Source organism: Sinocyclocheilus grahami, unplaced genomic scaffold (assembly GCF_001515645.1).
Source record: "Sinocyclocheilus grahami isolate Dianchi unplaced genomic scaffold, SAMN03320097.WGS_v1.1 scaffold135.1, whole genome shotgun sequence".
NCBI lineage: Eukaryota > Metazoa > Chordata > Actinopteri > Cypriniformes > Cyprinidae > Sinocyclocheilus > Sinocyclocheilus grahami.
In genome coordinates, this window is record NW_015505314.1 from 268,730 (window position 1) to 296,402 (window position 27,673).

Genomic DNA, 27,673 nt, shown 5'->3' on the forward strand with positions numbered 1-27,673 from the left:
ACATCAGTTAATGAAATACGGTATTTTATTGTGAATTTAAGTTAAGCCTGTAAAACCTAAAATGTTGCTACCATATTTTTTTCGGTGAAGTTTTGGCAACCACAGCTGCCGGTATTTTACTGTAAATGTCACAGATTTTTTTTTTTTTTTTTACAGTGTGCCGCATTGTAACTCCATTGTAAGCGTCTCCTGTAACTTTGCTTTTTTGATATTTAATGTACTGTGATTATGCTTTTTTCTTTTTTTAACCCCCAAGGATAAATTATTTTCTGTGGTTATGCCACAAATGCTGTCGATAGAGGAGAAAATATGACATCACAGAGAGAGAGAGAGAGAGAGAGAGAGAGAGAGAGAGAGAGAGAGAGAGAGAGAGAGAGCGCGAGCGCGCGGGGGGGGCCCCTTACAGACAATTATAGTTTTATTTGCTAAAAAGCAACAATGTATTAAAAAAATAGATTAATAAGTGAAATATTTACATCTAATTATTATTGATACCAAGGTAGGCTACCAGAGGTCAGTTTTGTATATGTATGAATTAAGACTGAATGCACATTACAAGACAGTAGCTGTGGTGTGCAAGTCTGCAACAAAGTCACAGATGCTACCATAAATGTGAAAACTTAAAACCCAATTTTAAAGAGAAATCTTTCAAATCTAAAGAGAAAAGCAATGAACAATATCCACTGAAACTGCAAGACTAAACAGCGCAAATGGAGGGTGAGGCAGTGGGAAGTGAAGTCAATTAAGAAAGAAAAAAAAAGCCAACAAGCCATCAAAGTGTCCGCTCAACTGCTGCCCACGACTCTCCAAACTATTTTTCAGAGAGAGAGAGAGAGAGAGAGAGAGAGAGAGAGCGCGAGAGAGCGGGGGGACTCCTTTAGTCACGGAGAATCATGCCCCCTAGGAGGACATGAGAATTCAAAAATAAAAACCATGAGACTGAGGAGTAAATCGATATGTGTCGGCTTGCACTTTATATTTACCTACATGTTAGTACTTGAAGGCCAATCTGAGCCTCTGCTTTTGTTGCAGCAGCAGGTCCAGTGGGAGGCTGAGACTAATAGCACATCTTCAGACAGTTTCATGCTTTGCTCATCTCTCCCAGACCCTTTGATATTATGTATGTGTCAGTGAAGGTCAATCCTAGTTTGTTTGATGTGTAGAACCTCAGCCTCACAATCCATCCACCCCCTCGCAGATAAAACCTGCTTCTGAAGCCACAGCCGTGATCAAAGTGCCCATCTGCCCTTGCGTGCATGTCCTATCCGCCTCCTCCCCGTCTCATTCCTCAAAACTCGTCACTGTTGCGGCCCGGACAGCCAAAACTAGAACTTCTAGAACATTCTAGGAAGATATACTGCACTTCTAGTGTTTTAGGCACTAAGTTAACATCTCAGAGTTAGACCGCAGAGCGGTGCTTGGGATATTAGTGTGTTATTTTAATATTTTATTTTAATTATTGTATTCATTTCATATGGTTTTGAAATTTTTTTTTTGCATCGATTTCAACGAATGTACACGTTTAAAAATGTGTACATATCATAAATCAATTATTTGTATATATTTCAAGGTACATTTTTGACATATATTAATTATAATAATCATTTATTTTACAACCTGAACTAAACTCGTCTTATAAAAGGACAAATTATCTGATATGTTAAGAGATTTATTCAACTTGACACACAGTCATGAGGGTCTGCAGGGTTCTCTATTATATATTTTCTTTCGTTCGGTTTCTTTCTTTCATTCGTTTGTTTGTTCTTTCTTGCGCTTTCTTTCGTTCGTTCTTTCTTGCGCTTTTTCTTTCATTCGTTCTTTCTTGCGCTTTCGTTCCTTCTCTCTTTCTGCATATTGGTCACACCACATGCATGACTTTGATGTTTGGATAATTGTATTTTATTTTTCAAAGATGAATACTTTTTTTTGTTAAAACACAATAATAGAGTCTTACGCCAAACAACTTAATACGTTTTCTTTTAAGAATTTGAAAACTTTTTTCTTCATTATGACATTAATTTTAATACAGAAATTCATCATAGAGAAGCTACTGTATGTATGAATAACATTTTATGATGTATTTTTACATTTATAAATAGGACTAAATATGAGCGTCACTTCTCGACATACTTAATGTGCAACCCTAAAACTCAGTACTTTGGGGGCAACAGAGACAAACCAGTTGTTAAACTGGATTCAGATAAATGTCAACATTTAACGAACTTGAACTCTTACCTCACCCAGCAATGCTGTTGACCAGAAAGAGAAAACTGAACGTAGAAGACCGTTCAAATACTCATTATAGCACCCCTTGTGGCAACAATGCAGAATGCAACAATTTGAGCCTGAGAGATAAAACTGTAAATGTTGACCAACAGAACACCGCCTCACAGCACACATTGTAAACCTGCTTCTTTCCAAACCCACACAATACCCTTCTTTTCACTGTCCTTGTCAATCAATATATAATAATGGATTGAGTTTGTCTGAGCCAGACCAGAGGCCATTAGCAAGCATATCAGTGTACTGTCAGAATAAATTACAAGGCTGATGCTCTGCAGAGGAGAGAAATCTATGATAAAGGATAAACTGACCTCTACAGTTAGCACATTAAATCAAGCAGGCGGGGCAAAATGTTAAAGGCAGCTTAAGAAATGACAAAGCTAAAAGCCCATGGTGCTGGATTTCGTCAGAGAGATTCTGTGATGAGCACAGAGAGGACGGTTTTCTCTTCACTAAAAGTTTTGCGCAATGACATACCTTCAGTGTTTTCACTGGAAACCAATTACAACACATTGAATGAACTGTATTTCTATCCCCCACAGCAAAGATGTTGTTTGCGTCACATGAAAGGTCTCATTTGTTAACATCAATGAAGTAACTGATACCACTTTACAATAAGGTTTCATTTTTTATTCTTAATTATATTAGTTGACATGAAAAATATTTTTATAGCATTCATTAATGTTAGTTAATATTACGTTCAAAACTTACTAATACATTATTAAAATGTAAAGTTGTATCTGTTAACATTACTTAATGTACCGTGAACTAACATGAAACAAATGTTTTCTATTTATACAAACCCGATTCCAAAAAAGTTGGGACACTGTACAAATTGTGAATAAAAACAGAATGCAATGATGTGGACGTTTCAAATTTCAATATTTTATTCAGAATACAACATAGGTGACATATCAAATGTTTAAACTGAGAAAATGTATAATTTTAAGGGGAAAATAAGTTGATTTTAAATTTCATGGCATCAACACATCTCAAAAAAGTTGGGACAAGGCCATGTTTACCACTGTGTGGCATCCCCTCTTCTTTTTATAACAGTCTGCAAACGTCTGGGGACTGAGGAGACAAGTTGCTCAAGTTTAGGAATAGGAATTATATATATATATATATATATATATATATATAAAATTATTATTATAATTTACACTATTTTTTGCATATATTTGAAATAAAACACTGCAGTCAGTAAATATAAAATGAATCTAAAATATAAAACAAGTATAATATATAACACACACACACATACATACATACACACATACACACACACATATACACATTTAAAATAGCAAAATATTCAATGCTCTTTCCATGGTGTAAACAACTTCTCTGACTGGATCTTTCTTCAAAATTATGGGGAGTATAGTTTTGTACAGAGAAATGTGTCTATTATTATTATTATTATTATGTAGTTTTGAAGTTTTTAGAAGTATTATTCATGAAATGTAAGTGACACTAACCTAAAAACCTCAGAGTTCACAGTCTGTCTAGAAAGGTTTATCACTGACAATCTGTTTCTCTATGGATAAAATCAATGGAACTTTAACTTGATTCTTGCTCTAATGACATTAATTTGTGTGTGACAAGACATTTTTTTAATGTATCAGAGCATTTCTGATGACTTCTAAACTTTGCTTAACATTGAAATCACACAGAATAATTACATAAGCAGAAAAGAATGAGCTTCAGCAGTCAGGGAAAGGCAAAGTAAAGTGTGTGCGAGGCCAGTTTTGGAATGCAAGTTCCCCTGTGCATAGGTGTCTGGGGAGATCAGTGTTTCAGTGGGAAGGGAAAACAGCACTTCTGTTCTGAGCCCACTACTATTAGCACTTTCTACTTTCATCCCTCATATACATCAAATTATTTTTATACTATCAGTTTTCAGTTGCAGTAAAATAACATTCAAATGATTTTTTGATTAGATTTAGTTATTTTTTTTAAATGGACTTAATTAGCACCCGAGCCATTATTTATTTGCTACCCTCACCTGGTGGAGTCTTTTAATAGACTACATTTTCACGCAGTATAAACCTTGATCAAAAATATATGACTGTGGCTTATGGGCTTAACCTAATTAAAATTGAAGTCTGGAATGAATAATTTAAAACCTCAGATTGTAGAAGATAATATGCATAATTAGGTGCACGCTGGTATAGTGTGTGGTGGATTTCAACCTTGAGATTTAGCATATTTCATGATTTACTTTGGAGGTTTAGAAAATGAGTAGTCATGGAGATATGGACAGAAATCATTAATCTCCATACTGAAAAATAAAAACAAAATTAATATTAATAAATCAATGCATAATGTATTTGATAGAGGTTGGTGTGTGTATGCTTGTACATACACACACACACACTCTATATATACATATATTCCAATTAACGATTATAGCAAATGCTCTCTAATAATGCAAAATGGGCTGTTGTTATTACTTTCTGCTTTAACCACAGGTTTGTGACTTGGCAAATGTAGAGGGACACATTAGAAGGCTCCAGTTAATATCAGTAATAACTTACAACACTTATGGCTGCCAGTGCAAAGAGAGATTTATTGGAGATGAACTCAATTCTGGAGACCTGAGCTATTACCATAAGACTGTATGACATATTGAACAATCTACTTCCATTCCAAACCAGCAGTTATGACCTAGTTTTTCCACTTACATCCATTGCCTTGCACCAATTCACCGCACCACTGTATTGGTTGTTTCTTTCCATTAAAGTAAAAAGTTATAAAACAAATTAATAAAATATCATTGGTTATTGCTGAACTTTGACAAACAGTGAGCCAGGGCTTCATACTTTCATTTTTCTTTATCAGAAAAAACTGGAGAACACAATCTCTCTATACTCTCCACTTGCACTCTCCGATACCAGCGACGTCACTTGCAATCGACACAAATCGTGCATGTTGCCAATGGAGACAAGACGCTGTGGTGGTGATTTAATGATTAAAACTAATTTAGTACCGTACCTACAGGGTCCTGCAAGAAAAAGACAAGACCCGCAAATCCGTGGCCACAGAACAGCAGAATATGAACGCAATGCACAAAGTCTTTCGTTAAGCATTTTCCTCCTGTAGAAAAACAAACACTTAACATGGCTTAATGTATTAAGATGCTATTAAAATATCAAATTAAATATACAATTTATTAATATAATGAATATGTATATAGTATTTTCCTCTAACCACAAAACGTGGCATAATGTGGCATAATGGACCAAGATGATAAAGACCAAACTCAATGCTCTTGATTATTAACCTACATAACTCTATATATCGAATTTGATCTTTTAATTGCACTTAATGCATCTTAATACATTACGCCACGTTAAGTGTTTGTTTTTCTACAGGAGGAAAACACGCAAAATATGCTGAATGTTTTAAAACCCTTTGGACCTCAGAACCCTGCAGCTGACAGAGAACCCATTAAAAAAAAAATGCGGTTATAAAACAGAATTTCAGAATTAAAATAAATAAATGAATAAATAAATAAAGGGAAGGGTGGCCCAAATAAAATTTAATTGAAAACAGATACTTGTATACATTTTCTAGTGATCATGCAGCAGTAATCAAATGGTGGAGAAAAGGGCTATCACAAGCCATACATCCAGACATGTGGTGTAGTCAAGCACAAACATTTTAATGAGCAAAAAAGTGGCTGTATTGCAGTGGTGGGGTGATGCTGTACAATCCCAGTAAAGTGTGCCAGAACTGCTGCATCCTCCACAATCTAGCACTCAGAACCAACCTGCAGTATGGGATAGTGTGGGGTGTGGATTACATTCAACACAGATGTTGTGGGTGCGTTTGTCCGTTTGCCGAATTGCATAATTCCTATAGTGAATCGGATGCTAAAACAACGAAGGCAGTACATGCAAATAAACAGCGCTATCAGCGGGTGCAATTCATTCTTAGTGAATTCCCCCTTCGGTTATCTCTCAGCGCAGCATGGCAGCCCAAGAACAGCCATGAGCATCTGCAGGAGAAAATGAACAGGAAAAAAAAGACTTCAAGAGAGTAATGAGAACAGAAGAGGCGATAATTCAATGACCAAGGATCTAACAACTGCAAAAAGAACAGTTCAAGTGGGAGAGAGTAGACCATTTGAACAGGACAAGTGGAATGGAAATAGAGCATGGTATAGTGTTAAAGAGGACAGAAGTGGTCAAGGAGCAGAAAAAGGATAAAAATGGACCACATTGCCCCGAGAATGTACTTTAGCTATATCTCATGAATACCAGGGAAGTTATAGGAAGTAGTAAGCTGCCCGATCCAAAGAAAGGATGAAGTTCATATCGAAGGTGCAGTCACATTATCAAAAAGGTCCTTTGTGTATTGTCAGTAGTGCAGCGATGGATGAATCACAGCTCACACAGAAGTCACTTTCAAACAAAGTTGCTTTCTGTTGGTCAACGTGGTCAAACCAACCTGACCTCACTGAGAAATCTGCCAAGTGAAGTATTTCGCCCTCACTTGAAAATTGCTGTTCATGCGAGTTTGTTTAAAGGGGTCATATGATGAGAGAGAGAGAGAGAGAGAGCGAGCGAGAGAGAGCGAGAGAGATCAAAGTGAAGTCAGCTGTCTTAACCGTGGCTTGTGTACTGCAAACACATACCAGCTTCATCACTGTCTGTCACGCGACCCTGTTCCCCTTTCGGGCTCTGTCTTTACATTTATTTTGAAAGATGAAGCTCGCGATTATGGTAAGGGGCGTTACATTTCCGACCAGTGCTTGCGGTGTTCGGCCAATCACAATGCACTGGGTCAGCTGGCCAATCAGAGCAGACTGTGCTTGTCGGAAGGAGGGACTTTGTAGAAAACGAAGCGTTTGAGAGAGGTGGGGCATAGAGGACTTACAATAATGTACAGTATTTGAAAAATAATGTGTTTTTTGAACATTAAAGCATGTCAACATATTCTGTTGCACCAAATAATGATCTTTAAAAAAAGCATCATATGACCCCTTTAAAAGACTGAATTAGACCTGCACAAATTCACTGAACAATGGTTAAATGTGACCAGGCATATCAAAAATTTAAAATCTGAGGATGAAGGAAGGATATTTTGTCCATACAATGAAAAACAGTGGGGTCCATAACAACATTGTACCCCATGGACTTTCATTGTACAGACAAAACAACAAAAGTACTTCTGGTCCACTGAATATAAAGATTAAGAACAACAGGGTGAGTAAATAATGGCAGAATTTTCATTCTTGTATAAACTATCCCTTTAAAGGGATATTTCACCCAAAAGAATATATATTTTGAAGAATGTTGATAATCACAGCTGACGGTAACCAATTTTTTTCCTTACTATTGAAGTTGGCTACCATCATCTGTTTTGTTACCAATGTTCTTCAAAATATTTTCTTTTGTGTTCAATAGAACAAAGAAACTCATTCAAGTTTGGAACAAGTGGAGGGTGAGTAAATGACAGAATTTTCATTTTTGGGTGAACTATCCCTTTTAAGTGCTGTGATTGAAGCTGCATTATGAATAAAATTCTTGTTTTTGCTGTCAAAGGAAACAATGTTTGTTTTAAAGGTCATTCAAAGAATCTAGTTTATTAGGGATTTGGTACAGAAGGAACACACTGTCACAGACATACACGTTGACAGCTGACCTCAGATGCACAAAGCTTAGTTCGCATGCAGCCTGATATTTGAAAACCACCTCTCCGGTAGTTGTCATGGAAACCGCACACTTCTCTGCCCTCCCTTTTTCTGAGAAGCGTCTATGTGCAGATGCAGTGTTGCACAATTAGTCTCGGTCGGACTCATACACGTGCCAAGCGGTGGGGGTCGAGTAGATGGGGGAGTTTTGTACATGTGAACTACGGAGTTGCCCCTTCTGGAATTAATTCTGTTGACCACTCAGCAGGTGGTCTCTGATACTAATCAGGTTTCCTGGAGCTATAACACCAACTACAGCAAGAATAACAGTGTTGCGGTCCTAACAAGAGCCGTGGTGCCATTCCATTCATCTCTTTTAACTATATAATTTAGGAAACATTAGAGGAAGCGCACATTTCTTTTATTAAACCCCCAAACATCTGGAGGTGGTGTGAAGTAATGATTAAGCCACAAGGCTGGTTTGATTCCCGCAAGAAGCAAACCATGAAACATAACCATTCTGCCCTTAAGCAACGCACCTAGCCCCATGAAATTACGCCTGTAATGCGTTAATGACAGCAATATGTAGAAACACTGTATGAAAGTCACAGAATCCATTTCCATTGACTCTGGTTGTGGCGATTAATATTAAATCAGAACAACCTAGAAGCCACCTATATTGCAAACACTTAGAACTTTAGCAGGTGCAAAACACCACTTCGAACTTTAGCAGGTGCATAGTAATGCCCTGACAACCACCCACAACAACCTAGGATACACTGAGAACAGATTAAGATTAATGGTGGTTGTGAAGGCAAGCATCACTGTTACATCTTATATTAAAACACGGATAAATCAACTCATCAACTTACAGTGTAAGGCTCGTTACTTTCCATTGTGAATTGCGTTCGTTCCTGTTATGTGTCCTCAATCTGGGAACCCATGTGAGCATCGACTCAGAAAACCTTCAGAAAATTGTAAAACACCCTCCCGAAAACTGCCCACAACACCCTAGCAACCAAATAGTAATGCAGACCAATCTAGAGGTTGAGCAATCTCTAAGAGACTCCAAGACCTGAAATGGATGGGTCCAAAATGTATACTTTCGGTGTGCCTCCAGGAGCAGGGTTGGGAAACTTTGCTCTAGTCGTCACCCTGAACACTGCAGCACAGGTATTTTTTGACTATTCTGGAGGGCCTGCAGAGTTTGTCTTCAACCCCTGATCAAACTCACCTGCCTGTAACTTTCAGTGATCATGAAAACTTTAATTATCTTGTACAGGTGTGTTTAATTAGGGTTGTAGTTAAACTCTGCAGAACAGTGACCCTCCAGGACTGGAGATGAAAAGCCCAGCCACTGCCCACAATACTCCAATTAAAACTCAAAATGCTCAAACAACCACCCAGAACACTGCATAGTAACACTCTGGGTAGGAACAACCCACAACAACCTAGCCTACTAACCATTCAGAACACCCTAGCAACCACCTAGAACACCTTAGCAGCTACATAGTAACACCCTGGCAACCACCCACAACACCCTAAAAACCACAGAATATGCAAAAAACATCCTAGCAACCACTGACAACAACCTACTAACCATTCAGTACACGTTGACAACCATCCATAACACCTTTGCAGGAAAAACCTTAGCAATGCTCTGGCAACCACCCACAATACCCTACCATTCAGAGAACCCTAGAAACCATCTACATCAGCATAGCAACTCTATACTTTTGTCAATAACAATAATTAAACAATATTTTTCTTAGTGTGTTTTTATGCTGGTACCTTGGCTAGTTTAGACCTGTCATTAACAATTAAATATGACACTAAAACTGCCAGTAGGTGGCGGAAAATCCCTTAATGAATGATTAATGAGTGATTCATTAAATCATTCATTCAAAATGGCTGATTCATTTAGAAACTAAGCAAGTTGTTCTCTTTATGAATGGAATATTGAATCACTGACAGATTCAAAAAACACTGATTTGTGTTACACGCAAATGTTCTGCTCTGGCTTTGTTGGGAACTAGGCCTATTTTTGTTGGCAAAACACAAAAAAACGGACAAAATTGTGTCTAAAATGTAGCTTACTCAATATTAACTTAATGTTTGTTGAACTGTATAAAAATCTATATCTCATTTGTGATCATGCTCATTCTAAAATTCAGGAAAACGGCACTCTTGCTTGTTACGGCTTCATATTTTATAAATATGAAAAAAATTTAAAAAACATACAGGGATATGTTTTTCTTTCATAACTTGAATTATAGTGGCATAACTTGAATTATAGGGACTTTCGAGATGCGTTTTTTGCGAAGTGAGTGACATTACAATATTATCATAGATGATAAATATCACATACTCCAATAGCAACCAAAGCAATATGCTAAAAACTACTTAGAACACCATAACAATTGTATAGACCCACAACACCCTACTAACAATTCAGACCCTAGCAAACATCCATAACACCTTATACCCTAGCAACTACTAAAAACTACCTATCATTCAGTCAAAGAACCATCTCTTTCTTACCTTTTTATAATCTGAAGAACCTTCTTTCACCACAAAGAACCTTTTGTGAAACAGAAAGGTTCTTCAGATGTTAAAGGTTCTTTATGGAACCATTTAGACAAAAAGGTTATTCTATGGCATCGTGAAGCACCTTTAGTTTTAAGAGTGTAGTGTCTGTCAAGCAGTGAAGATGAGGACTGCATTTGGCAGGACACACCAAGCATCACACGGACACTTCAATGAGCGCTTGGCAGGGCTAAATAAACTCCCGTCCTGGGGGCCCCAATTCAAAACTTATTGGTTTCCAACTGGGAAGAGGAAACAGCTATCACATAGTATTGCGTTCTGCCAAATACACACGTAACACGCTGGTCGCTATCCAAATAGGCTTGCTATGCCAATTCAGCTTGTGTGGTTGAAATAAGTGCATCAGAACGATAAAAGAGGATTTTTCTCTTAATCTGTTTGCTTTTTCTTACTGTCTATTAAGGGCTTGATGCGTGTCCTGTAGAGCTCAGTGCTTGTGTCTCTCTCCTCTCTGTATTTTGGCACGCTCATTTAGTTTCCTCCCACACTTAGCGGGTGTGCTGGTGCTAGCCAGTAATTAATTGGACCACCTGTTCCCAATCACCTTTACTGTTCCACCACCCCCAAAGTATTATGGGATATGTAGTCTTTTGCGCTATAGGGTAATGAGGTTATATATGCACATGTTAAAAAGGTTATGACTGCATATTTTCAAGATGTTAAACATAATGTGTTTTTGGACGTTTGGGTAGATTTGCCCTATTATATACATGAACTGCAGTGATGCACAGAAAATAGAAAGAGAAAGAAAATCAGTGTACTGCTTACTGAATATTGCACAGTATACTGTTTTAGAAATAGCATGTGAAACAGTAAGCATTGTACAAAAATATTTTGTATGCTACATTGTCACATTTCCTCTGTGCGTTGCATGTTTAATTCACCAAGTGCAGTTCAGCTATCATCTTGGAAATGAAAAAAAAAATAAATAAATAAAAAAAAAAATATATATATAATTTTTTTAATTGGACTGCCAAAATGTATGATGTTAAAATTAAAAATTGGATTAAAAATTAAAAAATTAATTAATAAATAAACAAAATTCCCGACTTGTACACTATTATGACTAAATTAAACATGCAGCATAGTAATTTATGGTTTGCATAATGAATATTCTTTCTTATGCTTTAAAAAAAATATTTGGCAGTATTCAGTGTATACTGCACAGGATATTGAGAGGCTTGCAGAAGACAACCGAATCAGAGAGGCATATAAGCTCATCAACCAGATAAACCGAGCGTGGAAACCGAAGCAGTCAACCATCAAGGACAAGAATGGTAAGATGTTACAAGATAAAGCAGAAGTTAAGAAAAAGTGGACAGAATATTGCAGTGGTCTGTACACTGATAGGGGTAACAGTGACACCGTCATAACTGAACTAGACCAAATCTCACCACCGCCCAATGAAGATGAAATGCACTACATTCTATATGAGGAAGTGGCAGAAGCGGTGAAAAGGTTAAAGAAAGGTAAGAGCCCAGGAATCGACGACATAACCGGAGAAATTATACAAGCTGGAGGAGAAAAAGACAGAAGAGATACACACGATCTGTAATCAGATATGGCAGGAAGGGAGAGTACCAGAGGAATGGGCAAAGTCAGTCATCGTTACAATACCAAAAGAAAGGAGACTTGGCAGAATGCAGCAACTACAGGACAATTGCTCTGTTAAGTCACATGGGTAAGGTATTGATGATGGTGTTACTGGAGAGATTGAAAGCGCAGATGGAACCACATCTGTCAGAGGAGCAGGCCAGATTCAGGAAAGACAGATGCACGACACATCAAATCCTGATTCGCAGAGAAGGTGAAACGTAAAGGACGACACATCATCAACTGTTTCATTGATTTCCAAAAGGCATTCGACTCCATTAAACAGGACGTCACTTGGGCAACACTCAAGTCATATGGAGTCGGAGCAAGATTGACCAAGATACTGCAGAACATCTGTGAAATCTCGCAGTCGGCGGTGAGAGTTGGTGGAGAAATGGGCAATTGGTTTAAAACAACGGTCGGAACAAGACAAGGGGATCCGATATCACGCCAACTATATTCATCACGTACCTCGAGAGAGTAATGGACTCGGTAAGAGACAATGACACAGGAATATCAGTCCATGGGTACAAGATAAACAACCTCAAATTTGCAGATGACATTGATCTACTGGAGCAGGATAGAGTTGAATTACAAGGAAATCTGGATCGGATGAATGAAGCAGGAGAGGCCGCAGGATTAAAGATCAACATTGAAAAGACAATGACAATGGTGTTTGGACAAGAGGACATAGACGAGGAACTGGAGATTAGGGGCAGAGGTATTGAAAATGTCACAGAGTTTGTGTACCTGGGTAGTCTACTGACCTGGGACAACGATTGTAACAAGGAGATCCAAAGGAGAATAGCGAGGGCAACGGGAGTAATGGCAGGGTTCAAGACAATATGGAACAGTAAGCATATCAGAACAGAGACCAAAATCAGCATAATCAGGACATGTGTGATGAGTGTGTTGCTGTATACTTGTGAGACGTGGACATTGAGGAAGAAAGACAAAGATTTACTGCGGGCGTTTGAAATGAAGTGCTACAGGAGAATCTTGCACATTCACTGGCATCAGAAAATCACAAACGTGGAGGTGCAAAGACGAGTTGGAAACACAAGGAACATCATACAACTCATCATGGAGAGGAAGCTCAGCCTGTTTGGACATATCTGCAGGATGGAGAACAAGCGACTGGTGAAGTTTGTGGTGTTTGGGATCATGGATGGACGGACATGGAGAGGAAGACCGAGTAGGGAGTGGTTGGATGACATCAAAGAATGGTGTCAGAGGGACATCCACTCGCTTAGCAGGAGGGCACAGGACCGTGCACAGTGGAAATGGAGCGTCAGATGGGCATTGGACACCAACGGGCGTGAGCCCATGGAATGATGGATGGATGCAATAAGTAATAAGCTAATATGACACTGATTTGAAACATTATACAGTACATAGGTAGAGTCACAGTGCATTTTGAATCTGCAAATGATACATGAACGCGGTTTTAGAATTTTTCCAAAACCAAGAATCTTAGGTAGGATAGAATATTGCTGTCTACCTGTCTACCAAAGTATGTACAGTATACATAGTTTATAATGCAAGAGTAGTGTGGTAGTTTGCCTTCCAAAAATAGCCAGACAGACAGCAGGTAGGATAAAAGAGCATTCTGTGTTAGTTGCGCTCGGCTGGTTTGCCCAGGAGGGAGGAGTTCAGGAGCGCTGCAGTCAATAACACACCCATCACTTATCAAACACCTCACAAGACTGACAATCCAGTGAGCGTCTCCATGACAACACAACTCACTCCACAGAACTTGCACACGTTCAGATCCAACTCTCAGCTGCTTCGTGAATAATAACTCAGCTGCATGTCTTAGACTTTCCTTAGAGCCCTTTTATTTTTAAGCAGTCTTAATTCAGAGGCTGCATTGCAACACATCGTCTTGTTTCTATTCATCTTTTTGAAAGGGTTTATTGAACCATTATCATTTTTTTTACCATTGCAATTAATATGAAGCTAAAATCTCAAATAGCCACCTGCTTTTTATGTGACTTTGGATGTGTTTAGAATATTAATGTTAAGATACTTTACACAAAATAAAAATGCAAAAGGTCGCTTTTTGCAGTGTGTAGGCCAGTATAAACCAGTTTTAACCATATCATTTGTTTACAGTATTATGTCTATTTATGTTTACTATCTAGACCCAAAACTCTTAACAAAACCTAGATTTGAAATAATCCACAGTGGGAGCCGCTGTGTGAGGTCGAACATGCGAGCCTGTTATATGTAACATATGTCACTGTCAGAGCAGAGAGGCCCATTCAGGATTTAATTCACACAGTCACAGACAGATGTTTGTCTGAAACAGGCTGAACCCAAATTTGTCTTGTGTCAGTTACGCATGAAAGCACAGCTTGCGTCTGCACAGATGCATTCATGATTAGGTGAATGAAAAGGGTAATAGACATAAAAAGAGTGGCAAAGACATTATGACCAACAAACATATAGTTAGACAGACAGACGATCGACAGACAGACAGAGAGATAGATAGATAGACAGATAGATAGATAGATTCTGTTGCTTATACTTAATCAAAGTTCGATTTCTCCTCTTTCCCCACTTGATTGTGTTAACACTTTTTTTGATTCCAAACAGTGGTATGATTATTTTATCATAAATCATAACGGCAGCTGTTTAGCCTTGTTGCCATATAATGAAAATGCAGGAGAAGGCGACAAAATACATAGCGTTGCTCACCTAATTTTTATACTTTGGTTTTGTTTCCAAAGTGTGAACACACAACTGCACTTGCGTCTAAAGCCATATTCAGACAGGATTCATTTTACAGGGAAAGGTGGGGAAAAGTCCATTTCAAGGAAAATCTTTTAACTCGGCGGCCATATTTGCAACGCCTCCGAGTAGCTTATCCAAGACCAAGTCCTATCTAAATGAATGGGGGAATCCTGAAATCTCAAAAACTGCCCTATGAACTCACAAATAAATTCAAATCAGCAACAAAATCTGAAATTAATTGCCCCATGAATGTTGTTTATTATTCTCAAAAAGCATTAAAAAAAGCTTACTTTTAACACGCTTAAGACTGCGCATGCGCATTGGCTGGTCTAAGCCTCAGGTTTCTATGGGAATCGGAGCTTCTAACGGCTGCTGCAGTGATGCAATGACTTTACCAATCAGCGATTAGCTCTTTCATTTAGAAGGCGGGACTATTCCGCCATATTGTGCGTTGCAGTTTCTCCCATTCATAAGTTATAGGAGTTAACCGTCTTTGTATTTCTATAGTCTTTGAGTGGGGTAAAGTAATTATTAGCAGAGCTACTCAGTGATTTTAGTCCCGTCCAAAGGTGCCATCTCAGTAATCATTACGGACAATGTCAGTAAAGATTATGGCGACTTTTACCTTGTGTAAAAAGGTTACGCTAATCCCGTGCAATAGACCAGCTGTAAATGTGCATAAATATTCTGTCATTTCCTGGCACGAAACTTCTGTTAGCTTTAGGTAAGTGCCTATTACTAACACAATCCAATCAGAATTTAATTAATTTAATTAATAAATCGTTTGACTGGACCTAACTGATATTATAAGCAACATATTATAAACATATTATAAGCAACGCAGTACGCACAGGAAGCTATGTGGCACGCACATGACGACATGGAGGTGACGGCGGTGTAAATCGAGGTTACCCCTCCCACTTCTGGTAGTTTTACTGAGATTTCATATCCCATGCGAATTGGCCATTATTATTACAGACATCCTGTGGTAAAATTACATTACTTCTTCTACCCTTGTAAAACTAATCCCATCTGAATAGGGCTTAATATGCTGCGAATATACAGCAAATGTTTTCCAATAAAGATTCGCTGGTTCATATCAACAGTGAACTGTACTACGAGTTTACCTGAACCGTACCCCAGATCACCTTTCTAAAGCAGACTTGGGTATGGTTTGCAAGTGCGCAACCAAGTTCAGAAAACAGCTTTCATATCATCCAAACAAACCGAACTCTGATGTCAGACGAACCCAGGTGCGCACCAAAAGTTCAAGTGTGAAAGCACTCTAATCATGTGTGTGTTTAGCTCTTGTTACTTGTTGCTAAGCTAACAATGCTCTAAAAACGTGATTTTGCCTTATTATTTGGCCAAAACTAAGAACCTTGGAACTCAATAAAATGTTTCTGTCTACTCTTTGGAATAGTCTTTGAGTCAGGAGTGCTGCTAAAGTGTCTTAAAATGTTGTCTAGGTAGGCAGCTCACTAGGTTTTATAGAAGAGCTAGTGTCTGACTGCAGAAGCAGGGAATTTCATATTACCATGGATGCAATGAGGTAATTTTCTCTCTCTCTCTTATTCTCTTTTCTTCTATTCTTTCCCGCCATTCATCCCTCTCTGGAAGGAAAAACAACAAGCTGCCATTCTCAGGATGAAACACAAACCCTGAGGCGTTACTCTATTCCTGCCTTGACAATACATTAAGCAGCAAACAACTGCAGCTTAGCGAGAAAGAGGCAAGGAGAGACAGGAAGTCTTTTAACCTTGCATTATCTTCTCCTCTCTCGATCCATCTTGTCTCCTTCCCTTATCGGCCTTGGTGCTTCTTTCTTCTCCTTCCATTGGCTGGGATGTAAAGACATTATCAAATGCCAAGTCAAGCGATGTCAGGGGAAGATGAGCATGAGGAAGCATCTTTTTTCAACCTTCACTGCTGCTAACCTGCATACAAATGTGAAAAGTTGGGTACTTAAAGGGATAGTTTACCCAAAAATTACTATTCTGTCATCATATACACACCCTCATATCATTCCAGACAGCTGGATTTTCTTCTGCAATTACAGTGTTCAAGCTTCTTTTCCATACATTAAAAGTGGATAGATACTGAGGCTATCAAGTTCTAAATTTAAAAGCGCAAAAATGACAGCCGGGAAATTTTTAGCAAATAATGACTTAAATTAAGGTCTGTTCCAAATAAATATTAAGGTATGATTTCCGATGGCTGGAATATAGCATATGAGTCATATAGACTACTTTGATGGTATGAGTAAATGATGACAAAATGTAAATTCTTAGGTGAACACAAGTTCAGAACAACTTTTGAAAGGGACTGCTCCAGTAGTCAGGTAGCAGCCTGTATATTTTTGCTTCCTGTGTTCTGGACAGATCTTAATCCATTGCAAGGGGCTTCATCAATAAATCTTTGGCTGAGATTACAGGATAGCATGAAAAATAGATAATGCAGAGAAGAAGACTAAGGGTATCACAAATGTGTCTTTCCTAACGGAAACACCCTCTCACATGCAGAATTCTCATCTTTAACTGTGTTTATTTATAGCCTCTATCTACAAACACATCTCGGATGTGACACTCACAGCATCTCAGAGCACTCTCACTGACCCAGATGCAGCATGAGTGCTTGCTGCCAGCAAAATCAAAGCCCCTCACAATGCAGCCGCAGTCTGATCTATTAGAAAAGAGCTAGCGATATTACAGAACCACGAGGTTGCCTTTCCATAATCTATTCTGCGGCATCTATTACATAAAAATAAGACAAAATGGGATGAAAAAGACAACTTGTCTTTTGCAAGATGGTTGAGATAAGGACAGCTCATTATCAGAGTAGCCTTAGAAATCCTGAAGACATTGATTAGCTTGTGGTGAGTTTTGTTTTCAGGGTTGGAGCTGAACTCTGCAGGACTCTAGCTCTCTAGGACCGAACTTGCCTACCCCTGGTCTATACAAATTACTTGTCACTGAAAACTTGTCATGTCGTGCCTGGATAGGACATGGTGCGCCACCATAAGAACTTAGACGACACATGCAACTTAGATAACTGCAGGAAGGCTGGTTGCACGAGTGATAGATTCAGTTGCACTGTCACAAACAACCCCAAGAAAGAAACCTATGAACTCTCTAGAGTGACTGCGGTGCGAATAAACTGTGGACGCAGGGATGAGGGTGATTGGCTCTCAGCTTTAATGTGATTACTATTAGACTGCTGATGGCTATTAGTATAATGGTGATGAATGTCTTTTGAAGTTTCGCTTATTAGATACACGAACCAAGAGATTAAAGCGAGAGGTAGAAGGCCAGAGATATAGGACACAGGAAAAGGCTCTTAGTGACTGTTTTTAGTGGCTATTTTATGACACAGCAAACTGTGACAAAGACAAGTAGATGTGCTAATCATGCCGGATTCATTTGGCAGTATCCGTATGTGGGCTATTTGATCGCTTATGATATAGTTTTACTTCCTACTCGCACCAGTTTAAGTTTCTTTTTCCTGTTCTAACTCTTTTTCTTTACGACTGTGCTAAATCTCTCCTCCTTGGTTCATCCAACCACTTATGCTGCCTTCAAGTCCTGCTGGGAAGTTCCTACTTATGGGTTCAGATGTCATAATTTCTACATGATGTGCATTTAATTGATTTTGGTCGGAATAAACAGGTGGGCAATTTCATATTTTTTCTCTTTTTTACTTTCTTGCTATGGCTTGACACGTCATGTCACTAAAGTAAAAAAAAAAAAAAACGAGAGAGAAGATGAGCAATTTATTTAAATTAGATGTGTAACTGATGATTTGTGTATAATTGCTTTGTGCTTTTATAATTTTCTAATTTTCTCACTGCCGCAGAAAATGGGCATTTTTCATCAACTCTGTATGTTTATAAATTCCATACATTAATTTTTCAGAACGATTGTCCTATGTAGGGTTGCAGAAATGCTGGATTCTATTCCATATTTGAGATTGGATGCTTTCGATAGTCCAGGGGTGTCCAAATCTGCTCCTGGTGGGCCAAATTCCAGCAGAATTGAACTTAGCCTTAAAGGGGTCATATGATGCGATTTCAATTTTTCCTTTCTCTTTGGAGTGTTACAAGCTCTTGGTGCATAAAGAAGATCTGTAAAGTTGCAAAGACTAAAGTCTCAAATCCAAAGAGATATTCTATATAAAAGTTAAGAGTCAACCACGCCTACCTAAAACGGCTCGTTCTAACACGGGCCCACATGTCTACGTCACTCTGTGGGAAGATTTGCATAACGCCGCCCAAATGTTCACACAAAGAAAGGCGGCGTAACTTTTATTCTCGCTGTAATATTGTTGCTGCCGCCATGTCGTGAAGACGCTGTGTGTTTCGTTGTGAAAGCGAAACTACTTTGTTTGGCCTTTCAAAAGAGGACGATATTCGCATCCGTCATGCCTAGAGCTGATCTGTGCTGGTCGCTGAGGAAATACATAAACTTTGCGCTGTGATAGCCGAACCACATGTGACGACCACACTCAAGACAGCCCGCCTCTGCTCACTCTAGCCCACCGTCCTGCGCTCACTCTAGCCACCGGCCTCCGCTCATTCAAGGCCACCGTGTGTGACGCTGTGTGTTTCGTTGTGAAAGCGAAGCTACTTTGTTTGGTCTTCCAAAAGAGGACACGACTAGAAATCAGTGGTTAAGTTGTATTTACAACACTGTTCCAGAACAGTTCAACCCAAATATTCAGATGTGTGCAGCACATTTTATGGAGGACTGTTTCCTGATCCTGTGAGAGCAGACTAATGCCAGCAATATGGTAAGGGGCGTAACATTTCCGTCACACTCTTGAGGTATTCGGCCAGTCACAACACACTGGATAGCTGGCCAATCACAGCACACCTCGCTTTTCAGACCGATGAGCTTTGTAAAAATCGACGCGTTTCAGAAAGGCGGAGCATAGAGGAGAAACAATAATGTACAGTATGTGGAAAATAATGTGTATTTTGAACCTTAAACACATTTCATTACACCAAATACACAAAATAGTTATTTTTTTAGCAACATCATGTGACCCCTTTAAATAAAAACCTCTAAACCAGCTAATCAAGGTCTTTAGTATCACTAGAAACTTCAAGGAAGGTGTGTTAGAGCTAAACTCTGCAGGACGGTAGCCTTCAAGGAGCAGGATTGGACACCTTTGGACTAACCAGTCCATTGCAGGGTTAACACTCTCACACATTCACACTTTTTGAATTGAGGAGAAAACCGGAGCACCCAGAGGAAATTCACTCCAACACGGAAAGTACACAAACTCCAGGACTCAAACAGGGGACCCCCAACCTCCAAGTCAGGTCTCAAAGAAAATCCCAATTTTTTCCTATTGGTAGCTTCAGCATTGTGGTGCCCTTCTTTTAAGTGTGATCAACCCTACGTGACTTGAAGGCAGCATCAAGGTAATTTGTCTAATAACCCCAAGAGAAGGCCTGGTTACATTATAAATTAATTCCTCGTGTAACTGATTGCGTCTGCATAAAACTATCAATGCATCAAAAGTGGCACATGCAGTATTCGCCTTTCTCAGCACAAAGTTTTGCAGGATTTACCATGACTATGATCTGATACTCCTGAAGATGCAGTTTTCCGGTCTCAATCCATCAGGGATGATGTAAGCGCTCTGCTGATCTGAGATCAGATCTATTGCTTGTTCTGTGAGGTATGTGGTAATGGAAGGGTAATACAACTCATGAGCTGTCACAAACTGTAGATAGATGAGCGTTTCCCAGCCCTGTTCCTGGTGGCACATCAGTAGTGCACATTTTTTAACTCTTCCTAATCAAACACACCTGATTCAACCTATCAGCACATTAGTGGAAACAGATAAGGGAGACATATCGAATTGCTTTCTTTGCACACTTCTGGCTCAACCAGTTTCATGAGTTTGAGGTAGGACTTCCTGAGCAATGGTGGACAAGTTAACAGACTTATATTTTTTGGCAGGCTATAAACTAGTTGAAAACTAATTGCATTGAAGGAGACACTTGAGCAAATCTAGGGACCAGAATATCATGGAGACCTGCAAGTTTGATTTTTTAACTTTGGCCAGTAAGCAACCATTCGAACACCCAAGCAACTGCAAAACCACCACCCACACACAGCATCGTGCCTGCGCGTTTTACACTGGCAAACATCACTCACATTTTGTAACTTTTGCAATTTCATTTGGTGTACAAAAATTACTCATAGCAGCTTTCAATTTTTTAACTCTTCCTAATCAAACACACCTGATTCAACCTATCAGCACATTAGTGGAAACAGATAAGGGAGACATATCGAATTGCTTTCTTTGCACACTTCTGGCTCAACCAGTTTCATGAGTTTGAGGTAGGACTTCCTGAGCAATGGTGGACAAGTTAACAGACTTATATTTTTTGGCAGGCTATAAACTAGTTGAAAACTAATTGCATTGAAGGAGACACTTGAGCAAATCTAGGGACCAGAATATCATGGAGACCTGCAAGTTTGATTTTTTAACTTTGGCCAGTAAGCAACCATTCGAACACCCAAGCAACTGCAAAACCACCACCCACACAGCATCGTGCCTGCGCGTTTTACACTGGCAAACATCACTCACATTTTGTAACTTTTGCAATTTCATTTGTTGTACAAAAATTACTCATAGCAGCTTTCAACAGAGTGTGCTTTGTGTGTGTGTATGTGAATATAAATTGGGGGCTCGTCCGGGATTACTGGTACCTCTCTTCTTATTCTTCTCAGCTGTCAGACATGTTATAATTGAACAAAAGAAACCACCATGACTTTTTTTTTTGCAGCTGATTTTTGTTTCCCAGCTTACGCTTTACAACTGCCATCTATCATATTGCTTGAGTACAGAAATGCATTCTGCTGTTGATAAAATCCATAGAACTTTTATTAATTGGACGACTCACAATGCCTGCTTTCTCTCTTAGGTACGTGTCTGGTGTTGGGCTGTATGATATATCCTGATGGCTGGGATGCTGATGAGGTGAAGAGGATGTGCGGAGAAGGGACGGACAAATATACCATTGGAGCATGCTCAGTGCGCTGGGCGTACATCCTGGCCATTATGGGCATCATGGACGCCCTTATTCTCTCTTTCCTGGCTTTTGTGCTGGGCAACAGGCAGGATGGACTCATGTCCGAGGAGCTGCTGGGAGACAGTAAGATTAACATTTTTTTTTTCTGAAGGATTGTTCTTCTGTGTCTTTGTCATGTCTAAATGTCATGTCTTACCATGGGAGATTGCAGATGTATCTCTGTCAACTTGAGTTACTGTCTTCATTTATGCAAATAAATAAGTGAAAGTGTTGGACAATAAGAGGTTATACACAATTCATATATCCTGTTCAAAACAGTTGGGGCAGAGCAAAAAATACAAATAGAATAACTTGATAGTTGGTACCTTTGACAAAAACACCATTTGGTTGTGGAATCTAAGCGTTATTGCTGTTGATGTCTATGATATGCTACTTGCTATTGTTAGTCATTTGCAAGTGATATAAGGGGAGGGACAATGTTATTTGTATAGGACAAATATTTGTATATATATTTGGACCATTTTTCAGTAACAGTATTTTGGTAAACTTCTAAGTGTACACTAGCATATTAGCCTCAAATTAGACATGGGGCCAAAATTTGAGGGATTTGCATACTAAATTTGTGATTCTTACCAAATTAAGGTAACATGAGATGAATGAAGTTTTGAAATACTGAAAAAACAAAGAGGTGGTTAATAAGAAGTGTATAATCAAACTTTTCTCTGTGAAAGAATGCAGAAATGGCCTGGCTAGTTTTGTGTATTTCTGATACACAGACATTAGATTTTTTTAATTATAATCACAAAATGCATAATTTACATAAATGAAAGTGAAGAATTAGTTTTTAGAAGAACAGTTTTCAATGCGCAGCTGTTGTACCATTCGGTCCAATTCATTCATTACTAGACAGAGCCTGCCAGCCAGAGGTGAGTGAAGACAGACCAGCTTGAGAAAATAAGACAAAGTGATGGTCATTAAGGACAGAATCAGATGATAGGGCTGTGAAAATAAATGATATGAGGAGCGAGAAGAAGAGGAAAATAGCAAGTGAAGGAAAAATAGAAAGGTAGAATTTACCATGGACTGGGGTTAACTGAAGCCTGGGGCTCTGGACCCAGCCATATATTACTAATGACAGTTTACACAGCTTGCTGTCAGCCCGTTCATATTAATCACAGGCAAAGCATCAGCTGGAACCCATGCTGTGCTGAACAGCACACCTGGAGCGAAACACTATTTATGGATATGGACTATAAAATGCTTCATATAATGAAGGTAAATGAAGGAACAAACTCCACTTTCAGGAAGTCCTGGAACCTGGACCATAAAACTATTATTTTATATAATGGTAATGAAGGGTCACTTGTAGGTGTGTTAAGGTTTGATATGAAACCGATGAGTTGCAAATGGTGAGTAAGGATGTTTGTATAATGATGAATGAGCAATTCACTTCTTAATCCTGCAGAAACAGAATTTGTCACATTTTGTGATGGCACATGATGGTGTTAGTGCTATCTAGTGGACATTACTGGTTAGGTTTATCCCAACTGACAGTATGTGAGAAAAGGTCTATTTAAAGGAGAGATAATGCACAGTTTCACCCAATCTCATGTTAATCTTGAGTACCTATAGAGTAGTACTGCATCCTTCATATCTCCAAAAAGTCTTTAGTTTTATCATATTTATAAAAGATACAGCTTTAAGATTCTCACCGGAAAAAGCGAGGCGCGCCGTGGCCGGAGCTAAAGATTGACGAGCACTTGAGCTCCGACTGCCAACAAAACAGACATTTGATGCAGTTTCACTTGCCGTCTACAGTTCTGAATCATGACCGGGATCTTTTATAGCTGGGCCGCTCCATCTTTCAGTATCAAACCATGTGCTAATCCAGCGTCGAACTGGGCCTTGCTTCTAAAACGTTCGTCAACAAACACTTGTGAAACTCCGTTGCTGCTCCGGAAAAACACAAACTGCACACTCCACTGTTTACATAATGTTTGGTTCTTTAGGAAGCTGAACAAAGTTATCTTTCCCTTACAACCAAAAACACACTTCTTTGGAGACATTCTTCCCAAGCGAGTCCCGTGCAGCGCTGCTGAGTAATGCCCATATAAGGAGTTCCACCCTCATCTACGTCATGAAGAGCCACGATCGGAAAAAAACTCCCCGAAACTTGTACGAGCCCGGAAGTAAGATTTTTAGCACAGAAATACTCCGTCATACGTCCAAATTGTTTTTTAAAATGTTGTCCATGCTTAGCATGAGAATCCGACACTTTTAACAGTGTAAACAACTCTGAATGCATGAAACAGTATTGTACCCCCCCTTTAATGTGTATTTATCAACTGTGACAGCTGTCAGTAGTTGATAAATATTTCTGCTGCATTTGAAAATTACTCTATGTATTTAAGCTGCGATTTTTTTTTTTTTTGCTTTAATTTTCTTTTTTTTTTCATCAACAGAGAGTGGGAATGCATAGACGCCAGATACACTCAGGTGAGTGAGTGTTGGTCAGTATGTACGAGTCTTTGTTACTTTAAAAATACCATGATAGTTTGATACAATATTTTTTGCCTTTGTTGACGCATTTACTACTGAAACAGAGTTAGGCTCAGACATATTGAAGTTCTTGAGACATACTGAAGATCAATATTTAATATAGACGCACTACTGTTCAGAGGTTTGGGGTTAATATGATTATTTTAAAATGTCTTTGATCGTCAAAATACCTTTTTGTGTTTGTGATAAAACAAATTACACAGTCGGACCTCAAATGCAAATTTTGAAGCTGCTTTTTCTTTTTAAATTCATTTTAAATCCAAGTGAGCAGTTTCAAAATTTGGGGTATGAAACTTTCTGTGGAAGAAAAAAAAATCAATTTTGTCCTTAAAATGAAAGTCAGTTGGTCCAATGTTTTTTTTTTAGACCTCACTGACAACAACATTCTTCAAAATATCTTAGTTTGTGTAGAAATAAAGTGATGTTAGGAATTTTACATTTTTGAGTGAATTTTCTCTTCAAGTTTAGCTTCCTTGTGTAAATTTCTCAAGTGTAATACTGTGAATTTATACTAAAACATCACGTTAATCTGTTTTCAGGTGTTTCTGTCTCGTTCGAGGAAAATCATTATGTGAAATCACAATCCAGCTTTACCCATCATCCTGAGGGCAGGAGGCCTGACTGAAGCAGTTAAAGGATGCAAACAGGGTGAATGGAGTTGGGAACTCACTGCTTTTCTGTCCATATCCCTTCTTTTCACGTCACTCCCTGGAATTGCTTCTCAACAAATCCCTACCGTACTTTAATTTACAGTGTTCTGTGCTACTAACATGATAGAGCAGCTAATGCACCGTTTAGAAGTAACTTGACTTGGATTAATAATAATATTTATTTATTTTACATTGTGTTCTCCTTAAAGGCCTGCATTACAATAATGTTAATATTTTGGGATTTATGAATTACTGTAAAACACTGTTCTATTTGACTGGATTCGCCAATATAGAAGGAAACGTTTACAGGATTGAATTGTGGGATGTACATTCTGGCACAGAGCGACATATCTGGCTTGTTATTATTTCTGTCACTACCACCCCTTGACAAAAAAAACTAAACAAAACTAAAAAAGGCAGCAAATTGGGACACTGAATCCCGACCACTTAAATGAGAGCCAATTTTAAGGCAAGTGATCATTTATCGGGTTTCAAAATGTACAATTATTTCAACAACCCTATCCAACATTGTTTAAAAGTGGTATGTAAACAGAAGTTGAGAGTTCACTGTTAATATATTTTTAAAAAATAAGTGTCAAAATTAGGGGCAGACATCTCTGCCATTAGTAATTGTGCACAGGCCAAGCATATAAAGAAGTAGGAGAGTGTTTTAAGTATTATGTATTGAGTGTATATGTTGAATTTCTGTATGTCTCCAATTCGATATTTCCTTCTCGGCAATGTTGGTGCTGTATAGTTATGCGTGCCATAATTATGATGTTCTCAGCTGGTACCGTTTTGTACTCTTGGTATTATCATTCTGTCCCACCAAGACAACTGAACAGGCTAGGATCGCCAATCAAAAAGAAAAAATGTCACTGGAAAACCTGGAGGATGTGGTTTCGAAAAGTAAAAAAAGCCCACAGGAAATGACCTCACTGTGTACCTTGTGCCACCCCCTCTGTTCTTGGACAACTGAAGAGTTTGGACAATGCTGGATGAAGTTCTGAAGGGAAAGAAAAAAATGTTTCACTTCATTTATCGGGTGTCTGTCTTGTCTGATGGTGTTGTATGTAGAAAAAGATGCAAATACACCATTAAAATGTATTAGTTATAAAAGTTCATTAAAGACAATTCACCCACATTAATGAATAAAGATTTTACATCTACCGACTAAAATCAAGGTATTTAATTTTTAGCATTGTTGTAAAGAACATATTTATCTTATTACTTAACTTTTTTTTTTTTCCATAGGTCAGCGGTGTCCAATCTTGCTCCTGGGGGGCCAATCCCCTTGTCCACATACCTGGACTTGTGGTCTTTGCACTTGACTACTTACATGATGTATTTCCTGTATTTGGTCCAAGTGTTCAAGTGAACATGAAGACCACAAGCGTGTGTACAACTTTTCATTACCTGCTGGGACACACTATAGTGTTGCAACACTGTTTACAGAGCTTCATTTTTATTTTCAATACTTTGCATTTTAAAATCAACTTCTGAATGTCTAAATGTTCAGTAGTCTCTGTGTGGTGCTTCTAATTAAGTAATAAAACGCAGTTGCAAATGTTGCACAGAATAATTATCACCACTGCTCATCTGCACCAATAAAACGTGCAACTCTTTGTATTACTACCACATTATATGTAATATCTAACTATTATTAATATTTAACATACCTCTCACGAGATCTCGACAAAAAGTCTCACGATTTATTTCATGATGCATGGTGGGATACACTAAGCCTCGAATACCGCAGATAGTGTGGATTTATAATTTTTTTTACGTTTTTAAGACCTGGGACAGTTTTGCGCACTTCCTATCGTGCGCGATCTCAAGTGGCCAAGACTGTAAGTGTAGGTATTTGGACAAGGGGAATGTCCTGTAGAGTTTAGCTCCAATACTAATTAAACACCAGCTAACCATGTTCTTCTGGATTACTAGAAACTTCCAGGCAAGTGTGTTTTTGGCTGGTTGTAACCAAAATCTGCTGGATGTTGACCTTTGTGGAGGACTGGACACCCCAGACCTGCACTAGGTAATACTGACCTGACAGCTGCTTCAGTCTTCAACATGGCAAACCTTAGCATGACAAAGTTGTGCATGATGTTATTGAGATGCATACAAACATTGGCGGTTATAGCCAACTTTATTTATGCACCCCATGCTTATCTTTCTTCATCATAACATTTCTACCTTCATTCCGGTTGATTGTAACCTCTGGCTTGATGTTGTTTGGTCATGTAATCTTTCTTCCTTCATTCCGATTGGGTTTCTTAAGTCTGCTTTCATTCTGATTGGTCATAAAAACTCTTTTCTTTGAAGCATCTATCAGATACTGAGAAAAAAACAACTAGGTTCATATTTTATATAACGACAATAATAGTGGTCAATAAACAGAAACCTTGAGATAGGTCTCCGCAACAGCAGTCTCTTCAAACCTTCATTGCAGCACCTCTTCACACAGTGACCTTCACAGTGAAAGAAAAATTCACATTAGGAACATGTAAACATCAAAAACAGCCCCCTTTCCCGTCTTAGTAAAACACACAAGACATTTGG

The 27,673-nt window shown here is 38.6% G+C and overlaps 1 protein-coding gene across 1 annotated transcript in view; it reads left to right on the forward strand.

The window, feature by feature from the left end:
• Positions 1–25,612, forward strand: part of lhfpl3 (LHFPL tetraspan subfamily member 3) — a 43,906-nt gene extending 18,294 nt beyond the window's left edge. Inside the window, exons 2-4 of the mRNA XM_016279926.1 lie at positions 21,795–22,025; positions 24,365–24,398; positions 25,001–25,612. Coding sequence (XP_016135412.1) covers positions 21,795–22,025; positions 24,365–24,381 — 248 coding nt within the window. The 3' untranslated portion in view covers positions 24,382–24,398; positions 25,001–25,612. The remainder of the gene's footprint in view (positions 1–21,794; positions 22,026–24,364; positions 24,399–25,000) is intronic.
• Positions 25,613–27,673: the final 2,061 nt, after the last annotated feature.